At 40.0% G+C, this 20,800-nt stretch overlaps 2 protein-coding genes across 2 annotated transcripts in view; one reads left to right on the forward strand and one right to left on the reverse strand.

Moving 5' to 3' along the window:
* The first annotated feature begins 151 nt into the window (after positions 1-151).
* Positions 152-10,107, forward strand: GPA33 (glycoprotein A33). The gene is made up of 7 exons (XM_010721705.3): positions 152-306; positions 4,116-4,267; positions 5,138-5,348; positions 5,893-6,051; positions 8,285-8,398; positions 8,823-8,940; positions 9,493-10,107. Exons 1-7 carry the CDS (start codon positions 273-275, stop codon positions 9,572-9,574), a joined length of 870 nt encoding a protein of 289 aa, XP_010720007.1. The 5' UTR covers positions 152-272; the 3' UTR covers positions 9,575-10,107.
* Positions 10,108-10,769: 662 nt separating this feature from the next.
* MAEL (maelstrom spermatogenic transposon silencer) overlaps positions 10,770-20,800 on the reverse strand; it is a 10,962-nt gene continuing 931 nt past the window's right edge. The window contains exons 2-9 of the mRNA XM_019611943.2: positions 20,570-20,611; positions 19,881-20,008; positions 18,776-18,830; positions 18,116-18,257; positions 17,349-17,411; positions 16,318-16,450; positions 16,083-16,161; positions 10,770-15,307 (exon numbers count right to left, since the gene is read on the reverse strand). Coding sequence (XP_019467488.1) covers positions 15,192-15,307; positions 16,083-16,161; positions 16,318-16,450; positions 17,349-17,411; positions 18,116-18,257; positions 18,776-18,830; positions 19,881-20,008; positions 20,570-20,611 — 758 coding nt within the window. The 3' untranslated portion in view covers positions 10,770-15,191. The remainder of the gene's footprint in view (positions 15,308-16,082; positions 16,162-16,317; positions 16,451-17,348; positions 17,412-18,115; positions 18,258-18,775; positions 18,831-19,880; positions 20,009-20,569; positions 20,612-20,800) is intronic.

Consider the following 20,800-nt stretch of genomic DNA (forward strand, 5'->3'; position numbering starts at 1 on the left):
GTTAACTGGGGGAGAAAGTTCACAAGAGGGTAAGTTTCCTGACTCCAGGGGGCAGAGAGCGGCAAGAGATATCAAATGCTATTGGCAATCCACCTTGCCATTCTGGGTGGGAGGAGGGGCAAAGCAAAGCCCTTTAAAAGACTATGAGGAAGTGGACCTGTGATGTCACTGTGCAGTAGCCTTCAGCTAAAGTCAATTTCTTCTCTAGCCACCTCCAAGTTAGAAAGAAGAGCACCCTGAGGTGAAAGGAGGGAGAAAGGAGGAGGACAGCAATGAAAGGGCTTCAGCTGTTCGTCTGCAGTGCAGGTGAGTACTGATTTTGTTGTATCTTCAAGGGGTGGGTAGAAGGAAACAGCACAACAAAATCTGAGTAATACAGCGGACTTGGTGTGCTTTGGTTTAATATAAGTTTCTGCATGTTGATGATCAGGCAGGTGTGTGCAGTTCCCCTGTGCTCAATGCCCAGACTCACGGGCATCTCGTAAAGCTACAAGTCAATTTTAGAAACAGGAAAAGAATGCTGTACTTCAAGAGGCTGAAAAATATCTCTGAAACCAATTGTAATGTTTTCCATTAAATGCAGCATTTTGTCTTGAAGAAGGCATTTCCTCAACTGAAGTGGAGGAAGTCCTTGAGTTTTATTCTTTTATACATATATCTGCATGGAGTAGATGTCTCCATGAGTTTAACTCCTATTGTTTATAAATACTCGGTATGATTTGTGATGTTTATATATCACTTGTGTCAAAGGGATGCACAGCGATCCCTGCCTACGGGTTTGCAGTTTGCCCCAGCCTTTGTCAGGCTTGCTCTTCCTCACCCTGCCTTGCAGAGTCTTGAGTCTCACTGCTTTCGTTCTTGTCTTCTCCTACAAATGGTCCTATGTCATCTTTCAGACTTTAAATTAAGCTACTTACATGGAAACCACTCACAGTTTTTTAATTAAAAATCCTGAAAGCCTTGCTTCAACATACAGACCCACAAGAAGGAAATTCACAAGGTTTAACTTAATTAGAAAAAGGAATCATGCTCTGAATAAAACAAACATGACTTGAGTCATAATCTGGCAATCATCGTGTAAACTGCGTAACAGTGCTAGCATTTGTTCTCCTTTTTCCTTTCCTAACACTCTATGCTGTCTTAATAATGGATTTCTGCACAGAGAAGTTTACTATCTGTACATTGTGTGAAGCTCTTGGCTGTTTGGGTAGGACTCAAACGATAATTCAGAGTGGAAAAAAAAAAAATGGAAAAGGTATGGTAGCTTCCTACAGTGCACTAGAGCAACAACTACACAGCACATTGCAGTGCAGGGTGGGAACGCGAGACTGCCTTGAATGACTCGTATCAAGCTGTCCGTGAAGGCTGCCTTCTGCCGAACTTCCCACTGCAATGTGAGACTGACTGCTACTGCATCTTTCCTGCTGAATGGAAGGCCCCAAGTTGGTCATTGTGAATCAAAAAGAATACTTAATTTTAACACAGATCTCACGCATGAGAGGTTTCCCCTCTCCCATGTCAGAACTGATTTTCTTAGTAGAAATTAAATCCAAGCATTTCCTTGTACAATGTGAATTAACACTTTTCAGCTCTGTTCCTCACTAGCCCAACTAACCAAGGCAACTCGGCAATAACAGTCCTGCTTGATCAGAATCTTTCAGCATGGAAAATATCTCTTTAATTGGTTTGAACTCTACTAATTGTCCTTCACTCTGTTTTGATGCTACACATTAGCATATGTACAATAACAAATGTGAAAGTAAACACTGATTTTCTTCCTTTGCACTAGTACTAATGTTTTAAATTGAGTAGAGGGAGATAAAAGTTTTCTCAGTATCAAAAAATATTATAAACTTACTTAATAATGATAAAAAGTAATCCTAAGGCTTAAATCAAGATGGTGCCATCCATCTAGTGATATAGTGACTATTTGTCCTCACTCTTTTCCTCAAGTTCTTTCAGAACTGATTCTCCTATCCTTTCAGTTAGATAAGAAATGGGGACTAAATCTATTCAAAATCATGCCAGCAGTAACCAGCTGGCTGTTGGTGACTTTGATGGAGTCAAATGTGGTGAGAAAAAGGACGGAGAGAAATCAGCAAAGTAAATGGCACCTCAGGATGAGATCATGCAGCTTCCCTGAGAGCTAAAAAGAGATGTAACACAGGCAACATGGAAGTAAGAAAAAGATGTCACAGGTGAAAAATAGGAGAGCATCAGAAGATGTTGGGCATTAGGATGACAGCAACACACAAATAAGACATCTCTCTTGTTACGGGCTGTTTCTTCAGTACACAACTGTTCCATGACCCTGCACTGAAGATGTTTGGGAAAACGAAACAAAAACCAAATCTCTTTTATTGTAGGATTTCAGTCATCCAACTGGAAGAAGCCAAAGCACTTCTGAGTGAAGCCTTAGGGCTGGACAGTTTCTCCTCTCCCTCAGGGCTGAGTTAATGACCTGTCAGTGAAGCCTGGCCTGGTGGAACAAGTTTCTGAGTGACAAAAGTATCAGGAAATTGGTTTTGCTCCATCTTCCAGTACAGATTATGATGCTTCCACCTAAATGCAGGAGAGCATCTCTATCCAGTCGCGACAGGCAACAAGATGGCTTTTATAGGCCCCTCTCATGCAGGGGGAATGATTAGAAACTGTCAGAAAGCCCTTAGGCTATGCAAGCGTGGCCCTTGTGCTGACTGCTGCACAACTGGGAAAGACCAGGGAGTGGCTGCAATAAAACAATGTTAGAGGTACTTTGCCCTTCTAGTTTCCCTTGTGTGGCTGTCAACAGTTACAGATGAATCAGTGCCTTAGAGAGTAGAAACCACTACTGCCATGAGGAAGAAACCACATGCTTAATAATCAAGACCACAGAAAACTCAATTACAGAGTTGAGAACACAGAAAGGTGGCAACTTTGGCTAGAAGCATCCTGCTCCGGTCAATCAGCCTTTTCTTACCAGGACACTACCAAGCAGAAAAACCAATCTTGGCAGTTCTGCTGAAAATGCCTGAGGCTTTCTGAAGACAGTTGTGGAAAAGAGGGCATCTCTGCTCTGCAGTACAGAAAGAGTGTGCAGAGGAGAGAAAAGGTGTGGCTGCTGTGGAAATTCCCATCCATCTCGTCTAAGGAGAGGGAAATGCAGCAGGTCTGGCAGGATAGGCCACGTCTACAAAGACTGAAAGGCCATTTACTGTGGGGAACAGATTGGATCCAGTAAGCTGTTACAGAAGGTTTTGCCCCTTATTGGGGAGCAGATCCTAGTGCCAGCTGTTCCATACTAACCTGTGGTGAAAATCAAAATCTTTTGGGTCCTTCCATCATTATTTTTTAAGGGAGAATATAGTACACTGCTATTACAGTCAAGGATTTGGTAGTGCTGATTTGCCAACGGCTCATTTCTTTTGACCTATGGCATGTGGCTGTGACAATTTTTTGTCTAAAAAAGCTTGTATTTACAGTCCTTGTGCAACTCACACTGAAATCCAGATGTCCTTTGTTCTCTTCCTTATGTACTCCATTTCCTTGTGGATCTCAGACAAACAGAACATGGCTGAGTCAGGCCCCAAAGCTTGCTGGATGCAGTATTTTACTCGCATCGTTCCTGAGGAGCACCAACTCAGCCCAGTCACTCCAGAAGCAAACCTTCTCCATTACAGCATGCCCTTCTCAGGGGAGCATACATCCCTCTTCCATCTTCTTCCTTACTGGACCTTACTCCTCCTTGTCGCAGGAGTGCCTTTAAGTGGCATTTCCTGTCCCTTCTCCCTCCATTCTATCTAGCTTTATATGCAGAGTTTTCAAATGGTGCTATACAGAAAATATAGAAAGAGGGCTCATAAAATAAATTACATCTTTATAAACTCCACAGAAGTGTTTGTTCAGGTAAAGAAGAGGGAAGTGAGGCAAAGAAAGCAGAGCTTAGCTCTCCCCCATCCTGTGCAGCAGCTCCTTATAGAGGGTCAGCAGCAGTGTATGTTGCTTCCTGCTCAGACAGGAACACCATGACTAACAGAGGGGAGGTTGTAGGTTATCGTGGCAGGTAAAAAAAAAAATCAAAGATAGAAATCAGACGTCATTAGTTTTGCTGACTAATGAATTTATTCTCTTTCTAGTTCTGGCGACTGCTTATGCCCTCACTGTGGAAACACCTATCAAAGAAGTACAGGTTGCACGAGGGAACAATGCTACTCTCCGTTGTAATTTTAATACTGATATTGTCACCAACGCAGGAGATTTTGTTGTCTGGAAGAAAATCATTAGTGCGGTAAATCAAGTTGCATAACAAAATATATGATAGGACATCCAGGAGGGAGGTGGGAGGAGAGATGGAAGCAGGACAGTGGGAACATGTTTTAGAAGGAAAGGATCCCTTTAACACTTTCCTTAGTCTCAGACCTATGCAATTAGACTCTGATGTAGATTCAATTTAATACAAATCTGTTTTGTGATATTAGGCAAGTCCCCACCCTTCTTTTCTTTCTCTTTTGGTCTTGCAACTGTATATTGAGGATATGTTACTGTATGTGCCTTGGGTTTATATCTGTTTATGTATGATATATTCACAAATACTTTATAAAAAGCTTTGTAAATTTTTATGTATATGTAGTATGCATATATTGTGTATATACGTATTTGATGCTGTATAAGAAGTTTTAGTTGATACTAGTACGTGGAGAGATTCTTGAGGTCTCTTACAGTCAGAAGGAATATGACATAAAGACCTCAAAAGTTGCTCCTGGAGATTAGTGAGAGGAGAAGCAGCACTTGGAGCCCTCCTTGCAGTAATTGCCAAGGGTTTCTTCTCTTAAGATCATTGCTGAAAGAAGGCAAGGGAATACGTATAATCATAGCAGGATTTTGTTGACACATGGATACCAAACAAGTCTCATAATGTCCTATCGTGAAGAGGAAAAGTAAAAAAGACCCAGCAAAAGAAATTGTCTGTCTCTGACCAGAAAAGACGTATGGAGGATTCCAGACAGAAGCCCTCACTCTTTTGAGCTTCCAAGACATTGTTGTTTTTCCCTGTTATTCTTTTCTGAGTTATTCTTAAAAACGAGCTAATCTATGGAGTTAGACCATAGACTTGCACAGAAGAACCTAAGATTGCTTAGTTTCCCTCCCTCTCTGACAGGATGATGCTGTCACTAGGTATTTCGATGGACTTGTACAGTATGGCAAGGGCTATGAGAACCGAATACAGTTTACTGGTGATGTCAACAGCGGAGACATCAGCATCACCATCAATGAAGTAACCATGGAAGACAACGGGACATACGTATGCAGTGTCCGTCTACGGGATGACCCCCCCCGGCAGTCTGCACTCACGAGTCTTTTTGTCCTCAGTAAGCATGATGGAGACAAAATTAGATTCATTAGATAATCCACTATCATTCTTCTGAAGTCCATACTGGTTTGGTTTGGTTTGTTGTTTTTTTTTATAAAATTGACTTTCTAACAGAAAAAAAAAAACATCTGTCAGTAAATCATAATCCACAATCCTGTTTTTGGTCTTTTCCTACAACTACAGAAGTAGGTTGAAAGGCCTAAAGCATCCAACTTCCTTAGATACTTTACTGTAGAAAATATTTAGAGTTGTATAGGTCATTTTCCTAGCAACTTAGTAAGCTCATTGCAGATCTTTCCTCATGCACTCTGGCTTGTCACTCTCCAGTTATCAAAGGAAGAGTTATCCAACATTGTTAGAGATATTGGAAAAAGTATCTTACATTTTCTTCTTGACCAACAAACATCAAGAAGGAATGCACAGATTAAGGACAATCTTCCTTTGAGAAGGCTCTGTTCAGGAGGAATTAAAAAGCAAATGCAGGGGATGGGTTGAAACAAAATATTACACATGATTAACGAAATTGTTTTTCCTTCCTTCAGTTGCACCATCCAAGCCGGAATGCAAGATTGTGGGCACAGCAGAATATGGACAGACTATCAATCTAACCTGCTTTTCTCATGAGGGCTCCCCAAAACCCACATATACCTGGCAAAGCTTCAATGTACAAAATGAACCCCGTGTACTACAAACAACAAACGGTATGGGAATTTCAAAGACACCAAGGCTTTGAGCTCTCTCTAGTTCCAGGTTAAAGACTTTGAAATGCAAATAATAATTAAAAAAAAACACTAGAACTCTTTTTCTAGGAAATCCTTTAATCAGGATTTTAAGAAATTATCTTTTCCATAAGATATATTCCTGAGTAACTTAACAAGGTGAGAAGGACTGTTACTTGCAATAACAGTGGTCACTAAGACTTGCACATTAGTTCTTACCTGGCAAGAAAGCTGTCTCACTTTGGAAGCGGCCAGAAATAATTCCTACTCAATTGCTGGATGTAAGGGTGGGATAGTATGAGGAATAAAATCCAGTTTTCTAACTGGTGTCCCTTTATATTTCAGCTCACTTGATAACAAACAGGTCACGTTCAGGAGTTAGGGCAAACAAAAGTTGGTTCAGGAAGCTACTTTCCTTGCAGAGATGACTCTTAAGCTAGAGGAAAGTGTAATGAGAAACAGTTGCACCATTCCTACTTAGAGAATAAAAGAAGCTTCCAATTCTTTAGGACTGTCACAAAAGCCCTAATGTTTTATTTGCTTTTGTTTTTACATCAGAATCTGAGAAAAGGATATGAATTTTCATGGACCTCAGGTAGAATTATTCATAGAAAAATGTGAGTTTAATAGCCTTTAAAGTGCAGTAGTATCACAGGACCCAGATTTATTACTCCAAGCCACTTCCTTTCTTCCTGGTATGTTAAACTCCAAGGAGACAGACTACATGTCTGAACCCGTCTTTCCTGGCTTAAGTTATTATAGCATTGCTGAACTAAATATGTTAAGGCTGTAGGCTATTCAGCTCCCAGTAGGTAATCCTTGTATAAATTATGCCCCCCCCCAAAAAAGGGAATCTACACAGAAACACAAATCACAGTCATTTGACTGGCCACTAAGTGGTGCCAGTGCATCAGGCACAGCCCTACACACACCCTGATTTGTCTTCCCAAAGTAACAGCTATCTGCCTACTCCTGCCTTCATTCTGTTCTTTCCTGATCCATTTCCACATGATTTCTGTTTCCATCAGAGCACTGCTGTCCAGTAAGCAAATCAGGTGTCCCCGACCCCTCTGGTGGCCGGACGCCCCACTGTCACTCCAAGCAATACACTTCTTACTGTGCTAGGCTAAGCAAGACCCATTCCACAGAACTCCCTCAGGAACCACTCCAAAATTGACAGTATCTGACACACATTCTTTCAATTTGACTCAGCAATTAAAGTTAATAGAGTACAGTTCAGTAGCAAACTGCAGTTCTGAGAGCTACAAACATCGTATTGGAGGAGGAAAGAAAACATGAAGCAAGCTCAGATAACAGACTTTAAAAAATGAAACAGTTGGAGCTTGTTAATTCTTGGTTTGCATGCTCTTTTTCTAGCTGGCACTAGGCGTCAGCAAAGACTAAACAGAATCTCTGTCCCATACAAGAGATGGAAAGAACCGAAAATCACAAAGAGCATATCAGAAAAGCTACTGAAGAGCATTCAGAGCTTTTGGATTTTAGAGCAGAATTTGGACCTTTATCAGTAGAAAACAACAAAAAAGTACTTATACAAGCAACAGTTGGAGATGTAACAAGCACCATTTGACAAACAGAGTTAAGATTTAGTTACAGTTCTGCACTCTGTTGGATAAGCAGTATCTGGTGTCAAAGCATTCTTGTGTCACGGTACTTCTTTTTCTTCTTTTATTTTGACAGCCCAGATGGCCCCTCCTGGGTGGAACACTACTGCCCCCTCTGCTATATAATTCAAATCTGAAATCCCATGGGTTGGAGGACTGAAGAACTTTTTGCCATTTAACAAGTTAATTCGTGAGATGGACACTCATCCAAGTCAGACCACTGGTTTGTGCCATCTCACATTTCAAAGCAAGAAGGGCTCATGGCCATTTACCCACTGCAAAAAGAGCTGTCACTAAGCATACATACTTCCTTATCCTCCACCCACAGTTTTCTTGTTCCCTTTCTAAAAGGAATGTTCCAGTACTGCATTTTCTGTAAGGAAAAACACCACACTTCCATTTGTCCTCCTACAAATCACACTAAGACCTAAAGACTAGCACGGAAACACCTGAGCAAAAGGGAGCAGTCTGTCAACTCCCATAACAACTTCTCACTCCTTCCATCCTGGGCTAGAACTGAAGGGCTGCTGTCCCCATTTCCTTCCCTCCTAAAGTTCTCCTCTTCTCCTGACTGGACTTTTGTTTCACAACAGGAGAGCAAATAACTTTGAAGAACATCTCGGCAGACACCTCCGGCTTTTACATCTGCACTTCAACAAACAGTGTGGGAAAGGAATTTTGCAACATGACAGTCAGCGTTGTCCCACGTAAGAGTCTATTCCTTTGAAAGAATCATACCAGAGGATGCACTCCAGCTAGCTGTGAAAGCATTAACAAAAGCAATGTAAACAAAATTTTAAAATTCTGCTTTCTTTCAAGAAGTAGCACATTAATTCAAAACGCGCTCTCAGCATAGAGCACTCGGAGTGCTCACTAATGCGTAGAGCTTACAGAAAGCCAGAAGTGTACATAACAAACCTGAACCCCAAAAGTGTGGATCTGATCTCGATAAAGTACAGCCGCTGTTCTGAACCAGAGGCTGTTCCTGTAGGCTTATCAGCTACCCAGTACAGGACTAATTCCAATTGCTGTAGTCAAACTCTGTCAGTAGGATCTAAAGGCCAATGCTTGTGCTGATCGCATTTGGTAACATTCTCACTGCCAAGAGGTAATTCTTTTCCTCCTTTACAGCATCCATGAATATTGCCCTTTATGCAGGCATCGCTGGAGGAGTTCTTGCTGCAATTGTAGTTATTGGTATTCTAGCCTACTGCTGCTGCTGTCGAGATAACAAGGACTACGAGGAGACGTAAGTACTTCTCTCCAAAAAAAAGGGAACAGAACATACAAAGGATTCACCTTCTCCCTCTGGCATCAGCCTATGGAGGAGAAAGCATGGAGAAAAGAAGTCACCAAGGAAAGCGTGCACTGCTTTTTTTCCCTTCCATTTCTACCCGGGCGCCTCCCATCTCACCTCACAGAATATGCCCACGTAATCAGATGCCTTTGTGGTCCCTGGGGCAGAACCTAAACATTCCATCTTGGAACTGAATTTTCATGTCCCACTCAGCCCAGTCCGTTTCTCGTTTCTCCTAGTCCCTTAGCTGTTTCTGCCCTTGCACACCCAAATCAACGTTACTCCAAGAAAGAGCACTGTAAGAAGAGTGGCATGAGAAAAGATACTCTAGTCATCCTCTCTTCATATAAGCACAAACCATCAATAAGACTTAATTTACAGAGTTTGGTTTGGTACACTTCTAGATCAACCTAGATCAATCTAAAACCATTCTAATGCAAAATTTCTTCAGTATAATTTCTAGCTGGCTCTAACTAACATTTCTACTCCTGAATAACATTTTAGGGCAAGAGAAGATGAAGATGAACACACGCAGAACATACCTATGGACAGTCAGAGAGCAAAAGATGCTTCTGAAGATGAATGAAGCAGGCAGCCAATGCCATCTTCAGGTTTTGCCGAGGAACAGACACAACTGTAGAATAGAAAGCCTAAAAGAAAAGAAATACCTATCTCTTGTCACAAGAAGTATTTAGAATAACCAAGTAAAAGCTAATGGCTCTGTCTTATGGTTTCTGAGGGGGGATAATATTCTTGTTACCCTGGAAAGATGTGCTTAGCATGTAACGGGTATTAATATTTAACCTCACAGTAAGAAAAATGCATGTGAAGTGCTGTTCCACCCACTCACCCAAAAATAACCACTTTTCTCACCATCCCACTTACTGTAAAGGAAGCCAGACAAGTCTATTTGGAGAAAAGAGTTGCTAATATATCCCTAGATCCACAGAAGGTTTCAAGGGCACTGATTCTAAGTTGTCAAGGAAGAGTGGTCATGCTTATGGTGCTATGCAAACATCAGAGCTTGCAGCATTGTCCAGTACAGAAATTATTTTAGGCAAGATCAAGGCAAGACAAAAACAACATTTTTATGGATGTTTTATTAGATATATTTTTGTATGTATTACAGAAGGTACATAAGAATAAAAATATGAAAAAAAAACCACAGATGAGCAAAGTCTCCTGTTTGAAGCAACAATACTTTTGTTCCAAGAGTCTGAAATATATCTTTCAAGAAGAGCCAGCAATCCTCCTACGCACAGGCAGCGCATTCTAGATTTTAAACTGTACATGTCAGACTACCAAGAATAACAGCTTTCAGCCTGCCTTTGTTTTGCATGATACTCTAATCATAGCCTTCATTTGTAGTAATAACAACTGCAAGGACCAGAGTTCTTTACGAAGTACATCCAAACCCAAATCTCTCTGGCAATGAACAACTTGAAGCACAACTCAGCAAGACATTCTGAGGATTACTTCCACTGCTTCGCTTAGATGCATGACTAAACATTGCAAAGATGAATCACCAAAAAAAGAACTGCACACAGAAGCTGAAGGAAGGTAAGAGAGCAAGGTGTGTAACTCAGAAACAGAGAAGAAAAAATACAATGGCACATCTTATTCTCTTTTGCAATGAGAAAGTACAGTATGAATAATCCAATTAGCATTTTAACAAGTTTTTACTGCAAAACCAAAGCTGTATCTTTTATAAATGTTTCAGAACACTGGTCAGTACTTTGTTTCCTAACAAACACTTAAATCCTTGGGCTAAAGAGGGTTTCTTGTGAGAGACAAGATCGTAGATGCTCAAAGACCTTAACTGGAAAGACCAATAAAAGGACCTAACTATGAATACTATTTGTTGCCAGAAACTGACTCTGACCTCTAAAACATTTTAATATTGTGTAACTTATTCCGTATTTTTCACTCTCTGGATATGTGAAACTTAGGTGCTGCTTGTTAGCTGAAGTCTTGCACCTTGGTCATTTTAGATGTAAGTACAAAGATTAACACATCTGCATTAAACTATCTGCAAACAAACAAATGAGAAACAGCCACAAAGTACAGACAAGATTATTAAAAGACCCTCCAAAGCCATGAATTCAATTCTAAATAGGTCCCATAAGAACCAGCAAGGAAAAGGTGAGAGAGAAACATGACAACCATTAAAGAGCAGCCACTTACACTCTGCCATGCTAAGCTCTATTCTTCCTTTGGTAATAAATTGAGAGCACACAGAGAGCTGAGATACTTCACTGCTTCTCATGCTTTATTATTTTTTTTAAATGAACATTTTGAAAGCTGCATATTTTTCAGAATGCTCCATGTGTAGCAACTGATTTCTCAAATTCAGCCAGCCAGAAATACATGTATTCAAATTCCTAGCTACTCCAAGGTTTCCCTGTGACTGTATCCATCAACTGTACATCTCCTAAAGCAGGAATAGCTCCAAGAGTCTCTAGCATACTCTGAACTTTAAACAAAACTAAAGCAGTGCCCCCAGCACATTTAGGGAGAAAACAAGGGAAATGAAAACATTTAATGAATTCCTAGGAATTCATGTACGCATACCTAACTTCAATACCCACATCCCTCACAAGTGGGAACTGAGCAGAAAAGGAGTGACACTCCACACAGTCTAAGGCATATTACTATTTGGTAACATTCAACTTTCAGGCAGAAGAATATGCATGTCTATGCTTTATCTGTGCATAAAAGAAAAAACAACAACAAAAGAACACCAGAACGTAAGTGCTCACAAACCATTTTCCCACCTGTGGGACTATTGAGATCTGTTACCCAAACTGGGAAGAACAGCCACAGTATGAATCTGGGTCATCGTTAATAGCAAGATTTCTTTCAGCAGGCATACTAAGGTATTTAAAAGCTATGATTTTTCCCCTTCTAATAGTGCCTCAGAAATCTAGAAGTTATTTCCTATGTAATGAAGTGTATGAAGGAAACAAAAAAAGTCCATTTCAACAATCCAGCAAGCCAAAGAAAAGTAGGTAAGAAATGCCACACAGAAATTGAAAAGTTTGGTCACTCCATTTGATGACTTCAGCAAGAGTGCCCTCTATCACTTCCTCCAGGCCACTACTGTTAAATAGGGTACTGCAGGCTCCCACAGTGCCACACCTGTCACCAGCCTCCACGTAGGGTACAACTTTTTAACTACTACCTTGAGAGTCCAAACAGATTTTTTCCACATCTGTCCACCCATCCAACATCCCAACTTGGACACATGCATACAGCACGTTGAGAGCCTCGTTAAAGTCAAGGCAAATGGCCATTGCTATACCTCTTCCACTCACAAATCTATCATGGAAGGCAAGTGGGATGATCAGTCATGATTTTGCCTTGGCAAATCCACGCTGACTGCTGCCAGTCTCCTCCTATTTCACATACCCAAAAATATGTTCCAGAAGGGCCCAACCCATGATTTTTCCAAGGAACACAGTGGAGGTGATTGGTTTATGGTTCCCTAGATTGTCCTTTGGCAGATGGGTGCAATATATTTGCCTTCCTTCCATTGTTGCAGATTTCCCATGCCTTCCGTGACCTTTTAAAGATAGAACAACTCTGCAAGGATATTAGGCAGCTTTTTCAGCATCCTCTGATGCAACCCATCATGTCCCGTGGTCTTGTATGGGTCAGATTTTCCCAGCTGATCTCCAACTTCATTCATTGCTTTCCCTTGTTTCAAATACAGAAGTTCAAGATCTTGATAGCAAGGACTGAGCCAAAGGTAGCACTGGGGAACTGTGTCACACAGCTCACACTGGGGAATGGGTCCAGTCACACAGTTCAGCTACAAGACCACTGTTCTCTGTTGATCAACACCACACTGTTTACAACACCACTGCTTTGGATCTCCAAATACCACCGCTATATGTCTGGCCAATGTTTCTGGCCTTTTCCCTTGTAGCCAGCACCTGTTCCTACGTCCCATATACTTCCCTCCCCCCCTCCACTATAGTGGGGTCAAGCGTTCCCTGAAAAGCCAAGACAGTCCCTGGCAGATCTATTTCCATTCCTTAACTGTTATTGGAAGTTGATAACCTAAACTACTTGGAAGATGAGATCCTTGGTGTTCTGCCAGTCTTCCTAGACTCCTTTACAGAGTTGTCTCCCAGGGATTCCACCTCCCCCTTTCTTGCACACCCCCCAGGGTCTGCTTTCACTGCCTTCCTCACTTCTCAGGATCAAGCTCCAGTATTATAAAGCCACAAAAAGCAGAGGATGACACTATTTATTACTAGAATGGTGCACAATTCAGAACTGATCAGATAGACAAGAGTTAATTACCTCACAATTCTTGTTGCTAGAGTAACAGCACCACGTTTCTATTTATTTGAATCATCAGTTCCAGGAAAGATACAAAGGATGTCTTCTATCTAAAGTTCATAGAACAACAAGCAAACCATTAAGGTTAATTCTGGATGCATTAGGACTAGCACCAAGTTTATTATAACCCAATATAAGGGCATTCAGAACTTCTCTCTCGCCTTTCACCTCTTCATCAGAAGGTATGGGCAATAATTTGAAAACTGTAATCACAGAAACTTGTGGGAGCTCAAGTCTGCATTCTTCTCTTTCTGCTCAGATTTCACTATCTTGAAGCATAGTAACGAAGGCTTTTAGAAGTTTTTGTACTTACATTAATATGATACTGAATAAATATTTTAAGAATGAATTCTCTCCTTCATAAGAACTGAAACATGAAACTTTTATTGTACTCACTTCTGAAAATAATCCAAAGATTACAGTTCTGTACATTCTGAAACATCAATGCAGCCATCAGCTGGAAAACTGAGAACTCAACTGTATTCTACAGCAGAAAAAAACCTTTACCACTAATAAGTAGACCTTGTTACCCCATTACAAAGCTCCCTGATGCCTTGAAGTCTGGTAAATCTCAGTCTTCAAGGTTTATTGAGCTTTAACTGGTGATGTTTAGCAGGCAGAACAACCACCTCGAAGCAGAGTTATGCAAGGAAATTCAGTGACAAGAGCAAGCTCTTAAGTAGGATAGTCCAGTGATCCTGGAAGAAGGCTCTCAAATGGCTTTATAGCAACTGTTAACAGGTTTCCAATCAAACCAGCAACTGGCATTTTCTAAAATACTCATCAGCACACCTGAGTTTGCTCACAAGTGTGTTGATTCCTTTTTTTTTTTTTCCTCCCCTCTTATCATTCAAAAGATGGAACTACTCAATTCTAAGATCCAGTTCCTAAAAAGAATGAAATTCATTTCCTCTCACAGTTAGTTGCTATGGAGATAGTACTGCACAACCGGACCTCTGCTGGATGTAAAAACTAAAAAAGCTCTTATTTTTGAGAATCAGTTGTTCAAAGACACATGCACTAAGGAGGATGTTTACATAATAGGCAACTAATTAGAGACACATCCAAGATTTGCATCTCCATGAAACATCTAACTTTCCATTATTCCTAGGAATACTGGAATTATTCCCAGTATTCCTGTCCCCTCAACTAATTATGGCTGGTTTCAGTCACTTAATTTAAAGAAAGTCAGCACTAATTTTAAGGAACACGAATCTTTTAATTGCTGATGCAAAGAAAAAACAATATCCATATTCCTGATACATAGCTTATGCCTCCAAAAGAGTACTAACAGACCAATAACACTGCCACCACATTTTTTGATAGAGTATCTGCTTTTTTGCATTGAATCACTACTTGAGTTCTCAATGGGTGGAAAACAACATTGAGCTATCCTTTGAGACCATGACGCTTTACATTCCCCAGTGCATCCTATCATACCTCCACTGCTCTCTCCATCGTATTTGGAGACAGTTATGCATTGAAATATTATCTTGCACATAGAGATGTGGTGAAGGAGGCTACTAAAGAAAAAAATAAAGATGCACTGGCCACTACAGAATTTCTAATCCAGTGATGTAGCTATAAGCTCTTAAATTTGCACTCCATCCATTAAGAAATGGAACTATCATAGCACTTCCTTTTAGAGAGGATGCAACTTTAAAACACCTTCCTGAAGATAATGAAGAAGATTTTCTTCCCTGAAGTCCAGTAAATGACAGTTTTATCATTTTAACAAGAACATGAACAATCAAAAGTTGCAAGTAAGATGAAAAACTGCAGTCTGGAGAAACTGCTCATTATCTTAGTGAAACAAGAAAGAAAGAAATGTTTGGCTGTCCTGGATATGAAGATTTTCAGTTACTGAAAGATTTGCTTAGATCAGGTGTACTTTCCAGCCATCGAGTAATTCCTCTTCCTCGAATGGTACTTGTTCCATAAGGAAAACTCTTCACATCACATGAAGAATCACCTATTAAATTAAATACAGTTTACAAATGAAGTTTATATGCGTGGAATGTATTCAATATTTCTAACAGGAAAAGTGAGAGACATGGGTTCTGGCCTCCACAAACATCAAGTCCATATAAGATCTCATGATTTATATTTGGAACAGTTTCAGCATTTAATTCAGTGCATATTGTCTAAGCAAAAACATAAGCTGCAAACTCACAATTCTTAAGTTATTTGTTTTGCAAACTTAATTCTGCTCCTCTTTGAAGGTTAGTCACATATTGCACAAATGAATTGAATGTACATACTTTATACCAGAAAGATTTTAGCTCCAAGAAGAGGACTTGAAACAAGCACTATTTTATAGATCCAGGAGTAACAGAATGCTTGCAACAAGTACCACGTGAATCTGCACATACAACTCCAAAAGAGAGATGGTAACTTAAAGGTGGCCCTGCCTCAAGGCATCTAAACATGCAAGAAAGAACTTCATATGACAGAAGAATAAAGTTTTATAAATCAGATAGCAACATTTACGAGAAAATCTGATTTTGGATAGACTTTTTGACCTTCTGATAGGTTTTGGTCTAGTAACAAAAGTGCAGTTATTTCATCTTCAGAAACTTAGAGAAATCTGCACTATGTAATGTTACAAACCTAGCTCATGCAGAGCTGAATAAGCTTTATGCTGCTGACAGAGAGTAACTTCTGAGCCCAGGAATTTGAAAAAGCTGCAATTGGATTATGTTTAAATACTCTTTTTCCCTTTACAAATGGGGAAGTCTCAAACTCACAACTAGAAGGGACAAGTTCTTGAACTCCACTTGGAGAAAAGACATGTCTGTCACTTCCAGAACCCTCAGCCTTCAGTTCCTGCAGGAAGAAAAACATATACATTCTGCCAAGTATACCTTAAAAAAGACAGCACCCAAAAAAGAAGATGGCTAACCTCAAATTACCAAGTGTGCTCTGTCTAGATTATTTGAGTTAACTAGAAATAACACAGGAAAACAATTTAAAGAAACTGACCTGAAAACGTCCAGCATCCAGTATTACCCGCCTGAGATTTGTATTTCCACTGGAAACACAGTCTTTAAGAGGCAGGTGAGCAGCTGTCAGTGAGACTCCATACACACCAGCTAACGATTTACTGATGCAATAACTTGACCAGGAAAATAAAGAAATCAAGAGAAGTTTTGTTAAGAAGGCTGTAATGCTCACATATGGAAGCACAGCATTCTTAGATCTTCAACTGACAAAGTCACCACAGATCACGAAGCAGAGATGATGAGATAGAAAAAGGACATTGTCACAGCAGCTAACAACCCTGTACCTTTCCAAGTTCACCAGAATATTCTACAACTACATGTGAAATTAACAGTCACTTCCCTCTGCTGTCAAATGTAACCACTTAGAAGCATGAAATGCACTGCTGAAAATTTGCTGAATATTGCTTTTTTTTTTTTAAATAAAAGACTATTAATTACTATTTCTCTCAAGTAGCATTACTACTGTTGACTGAGATCTTGAACTGCATTTCTTTCCCAACTACCTACTTATCCTTCCCCAAGCCTAAAATAGAGAAGCTTGTGTATCTACATCATATGTAAAACAGCATAATCATCAAATCATAGAATAGCTTGGGCTGAAAAGGACCACAATGATCATCTAGTTTCAATCTCCCCAGAGATGGATTAAAACATACTGAGACTCTCCCACCAAACTGAAGTTTAGTAAACCTCTGAAGAAAAACAGTGAATTCTAACATAAGAACATTTATTTCAGCTCCCAATAGTAAGTGCAGGTAGTGATTACTATAAACCAAGTGATGGATATCATTATACATACATCTCACTATACTGAACTGCTAATACAGCATACTGCTTTACAGCATTAGCACAAAAAAAAAACAAAACCAAAAAGAGAATAAAGTCCTGGAAGTGGAAAAAAAATAAAACTCAAGATTTAGAAGCACAGTGCTCAAAGCAGTCAGGACCAAAAAGCGTGCACAACAAACTGAAGTGTCATCATACTGTAGATAACCTCTGAGAAATACTCACGCGATTTTCTTACAGGACGCCAAAGCACAGCAGAGTATATCATTCTCTTCATGCCATTCACACCTTCAGAAAATTAAATTGAGGTTTATTGTGTAAGTATCTACATCTTTAATCAGCACAAACAGTTGGTCTGACCGAAGGAACAGGAACAAACATTAAAGGTTTTCTTTCATCTCAGTGATCATCAAATTAAAATTACACAGCTGATGACCATCCAATAACAGATCTAGGTGATTTATGTTGAGTTGAGAACGGTGCTTAACTGACCACCTTTCATATACTGTGGTGGAGAGGAAAGAGGAGAAAAGAAAACCCCTACGAAATTGAGAAAAACAATCCTACGAAGTACACGCATTCTAACATTACAAAAAGCATTCCTTCAGGAAGCCAAGAGATTTCAGTTACTCTTCCTCCACTAGAAAGCACACCAAGCTCATCATCACAGCTGAAGTATGAGGTACGTAGTAAAAGACAGCTTCTCCAGAGACTGAATCCTCACTTGAATGATGTACATATCACAGTTTATTTTCTTTTTTAACCTTCCTTTCAATCTACATGCCCAACATTAAAGAGCCATTGGTCTTTATTCTTTTTTTTTTTTTGTAAAGATAGTACTTGACATTTCCTGTTGTAGCCATGCTGTGATAAGAAACCTTTTGATGAGATGGTTTGCTGAAGATTTTAGCCTAACTATGCACAAGCTGCACGTAAGGTGCCAAGACACATCAGGACAACCCCCATTTCCCCAGAAAAAGAACCCAACATACCTGGTATTACTGGAAAAATCCCACAGGACAACATCTAGCTCTCTAGACACCCAAGTCTTGGATGGCTCCTTATGATATTTCTTCTGGTACAGTTTTATTACCAGGTCTTCTACAGTAAGAAGCTCCAGAGGGCTCTCAACACCTGTAACTCAGAGGAAATCCACGTCAGCAGAACATTCACCCACTTCTCAGCCAGTCTCTGTTCATTGCCCACCTTCTTCTATGAACCTCCAAGTTCACGTAAACCTCAACAAATGATTCTATCAGCATTATTATTAAGATCTGGCATCTTAGCAAGGCAGGTCCTATACGTTCTCAGTTTTCTCCACCATATCTTACCTACAGGCCATCTTTCCTCAGAAGCTGTTAGTTCTCCATCTATTACCCTACACTCACCTTCTCAGTTACCTCACTGCTTCCACTCCTCCTTTAACTAGCTGACCAACAAACACTGTCTCTTCTCTTCATCTGTTCATAAGCCAGTTAGCTGCATTCATGGGGAGGAAGAGAAGAAGGAGAAGCAAACAGCAGTTCTAGCTATCAATATGAGATTTTATTAAACCCTCAAGACCTCAACTCATTCTGACAAATGCAGCGGTCCATAATTAGATAAGTTTCCTTTCTTGGAGAAACAAAAGCCAAAAATGATTGGGTTCCCACCTGCCACGCTGGCCATTCGTTCAAGACACCAGCTGATTCGGAACCTGTCATCAGACTAGAAAAAGAAAGTTTCAGTCACATTCAAGAACTGTGTAAGTACAGTATACAATTCTAATACCTACAAGACCTCTGGCTGCACCTAAAGAAGTCATTTCCAAAACAGAAGCCCTTGCATACAACCTTCCAGAAAATTACCTTGAAGAGGAATCAAATACTAAGACAGCCTTCCAACCAAATCTCAGGAGAAATACTGGACTAATACGTGGAGACAAGTTAACAGTTAACATATACTACAGCCATCTCCACTAACTGCTGTATGTACTTCTCCCACACACATTATGTGTGGAGCCCAAGATCTAAATCCTCCACTCCTGCTATGAATTTACTAACATTAGGCCCGAGGGGAATAAAACAATTATAGTTGTCACAAGACTTAAATTCCTCTGAACCCCAACATTTTGTTTGACTCATTGGCAACTCAGTGAAACGAGCAAAAATAAGATGTATGGTATTCCCATGTGAAAAGTCATTAAAGCATAAAGAAAAAACCTTAGAGAAGTGAGATTATCTGACTATTATCCAGCACAGTCAAGTTAAGTACAATCTTAAAAACTCAAAACAGTGTCAGAACATTCTGAAATGTTCACTAAGAATCAGACGTGCATGTTGTGAATAAGAAATCAGAAAACCTTGCGTCTCTGATTTATAAGAAGTTTAAAAGGTCAGCTCCTTTTTCTAACAGTGCAGGAGTTTGTATGGGTACGTAGGTGGGGGAGCAAAAAAAAAAAAATACACAAAAAAAGGAAGTTTGCTTATTTAGGTTCCATACAATTTTTGATCCATACAAAAAGCTGGAATTAATTAAAAAAAAACACACAGGTTTTGATTGCCAACCTTCCAAAATTAGGTCATTTCTTCCTATAATGGAACAAGGAAACTTTGGGAAAGAGTGTTTCCCTTCCCATTCCAACCCCATCCCCATGCAATCCCTCATTTGTGCACAGAATATGCAGAAAATGGTTTAGAGCAAAGTCTCTCCTTGACTACCCACTGGAAGAGAATTTAGGTTTTGGTTTTGAGTGCTTTACTTTGACCTCGATCATACCTTGCAGTAAAAACGAGGGCAAACACCTCTGGCTGGCTGGGCAAACTGAAGAAGTTCACGTATGACAACTGGGTAGCAAGTACGTGAAAGATGAAATCCAGATATAGGAATCTTATGAGTGGCATCACCTAACAAAAGGGGAAGTGGAAAAACTTATGAGAAATTCTGTTTCTTAAAATAATACCATTTCATCCTCCTTTGTAATTTTTAATTTATGTATACATGTACTTACACACATACTTTTTCTTCCCTACAGGCAGCATGTGTAATTAAAGTTATCAAAACCTTATTCTTTGCAAAAGACTGGCAGTCTGGGCTGTGAGCAGACATTGCTCACATTTACCCCTTTTGAGTGGCCATTACTTAAATATCTGATATAGGATAACATGGGCCAAGTTTGTTCTCTGCACACACAGGGAGGAAGTGTACTAATAGAAACAGGCAAATCTATAAACACTGCTTAGCAAGGGAAAGACAACAGTGAAGAGCTCTGCCATTTGAGAGTACAAGAAATAAGCAGGGTGACTCCAACAAGCTGTTCTGTCATCCCTTTCTCTTCAAAATGTGAGAGGAAGTCCACAGGAGAATCTTCCAGGGAAGAGTTACAAAACAATTGGATACAGATCAGATAAGCAGAGTCCAAGTCTGTAAACCATTGCATACCACTCTTCTTCTCCACTGATACTCACTAGCAGCCTGGCAGTGGTACCGATAACCACGTGGTGGTACTTCTGCAGAAAAACATAAGGGATGGAAGAAAAAGAACAGTCATCATCCATCACCACTGTGACAGATCCTTAACTCTGAACTGGGCAGTACATTTTGATTTAGAGCAAGGAGCAGCTTCACCTTCCCCAATGGCCTTGTACAAGCACCACAACTATTTCTGAAAAAAAATATTTTCAGTTGCATTCATTTAA

The sequence above is a fragment of the Meleagris gallopavo genome, chromosome 1 (assembly GCF_000146605.3).
Source record: "Meleagris gallopavo isolate NT-WF06-2002-E0010 breed Aviagen turkey brand Nicholas breeding stock chromosome 1, Turkey_5.1, whole genome shotgun sequence".
Classification (NCBI taxonomy): domain Eukaryota; kingdom Metazoa; phylum Chordata; class Aves; order Galliformes; family Phasianidae; genus Meleagris; species Meleagris gallopavo.

Coding starts and splice junctions, on each gene's coding strand:
- GPA33 (XM_010721705.3), top strand. CDS start 273: ATGAAAGGGCTTCAGCTGTTCGTCTGCAGTGCAG. Junction 307..4,115: donor GCTGTTCGTCTGCAGTGCAG/GTGAGTACTGAT, acceptor TTCTCTTTCTAG/TTCTGGCGACTGCTTATGCC. Junction 8,399..8,822: donor GACAGTCAGCGTTGTCCCAC/GTAAGAGTCTAT, acceptor CCTCCTTTACAG/CATCCATGAATATTGCCCTT.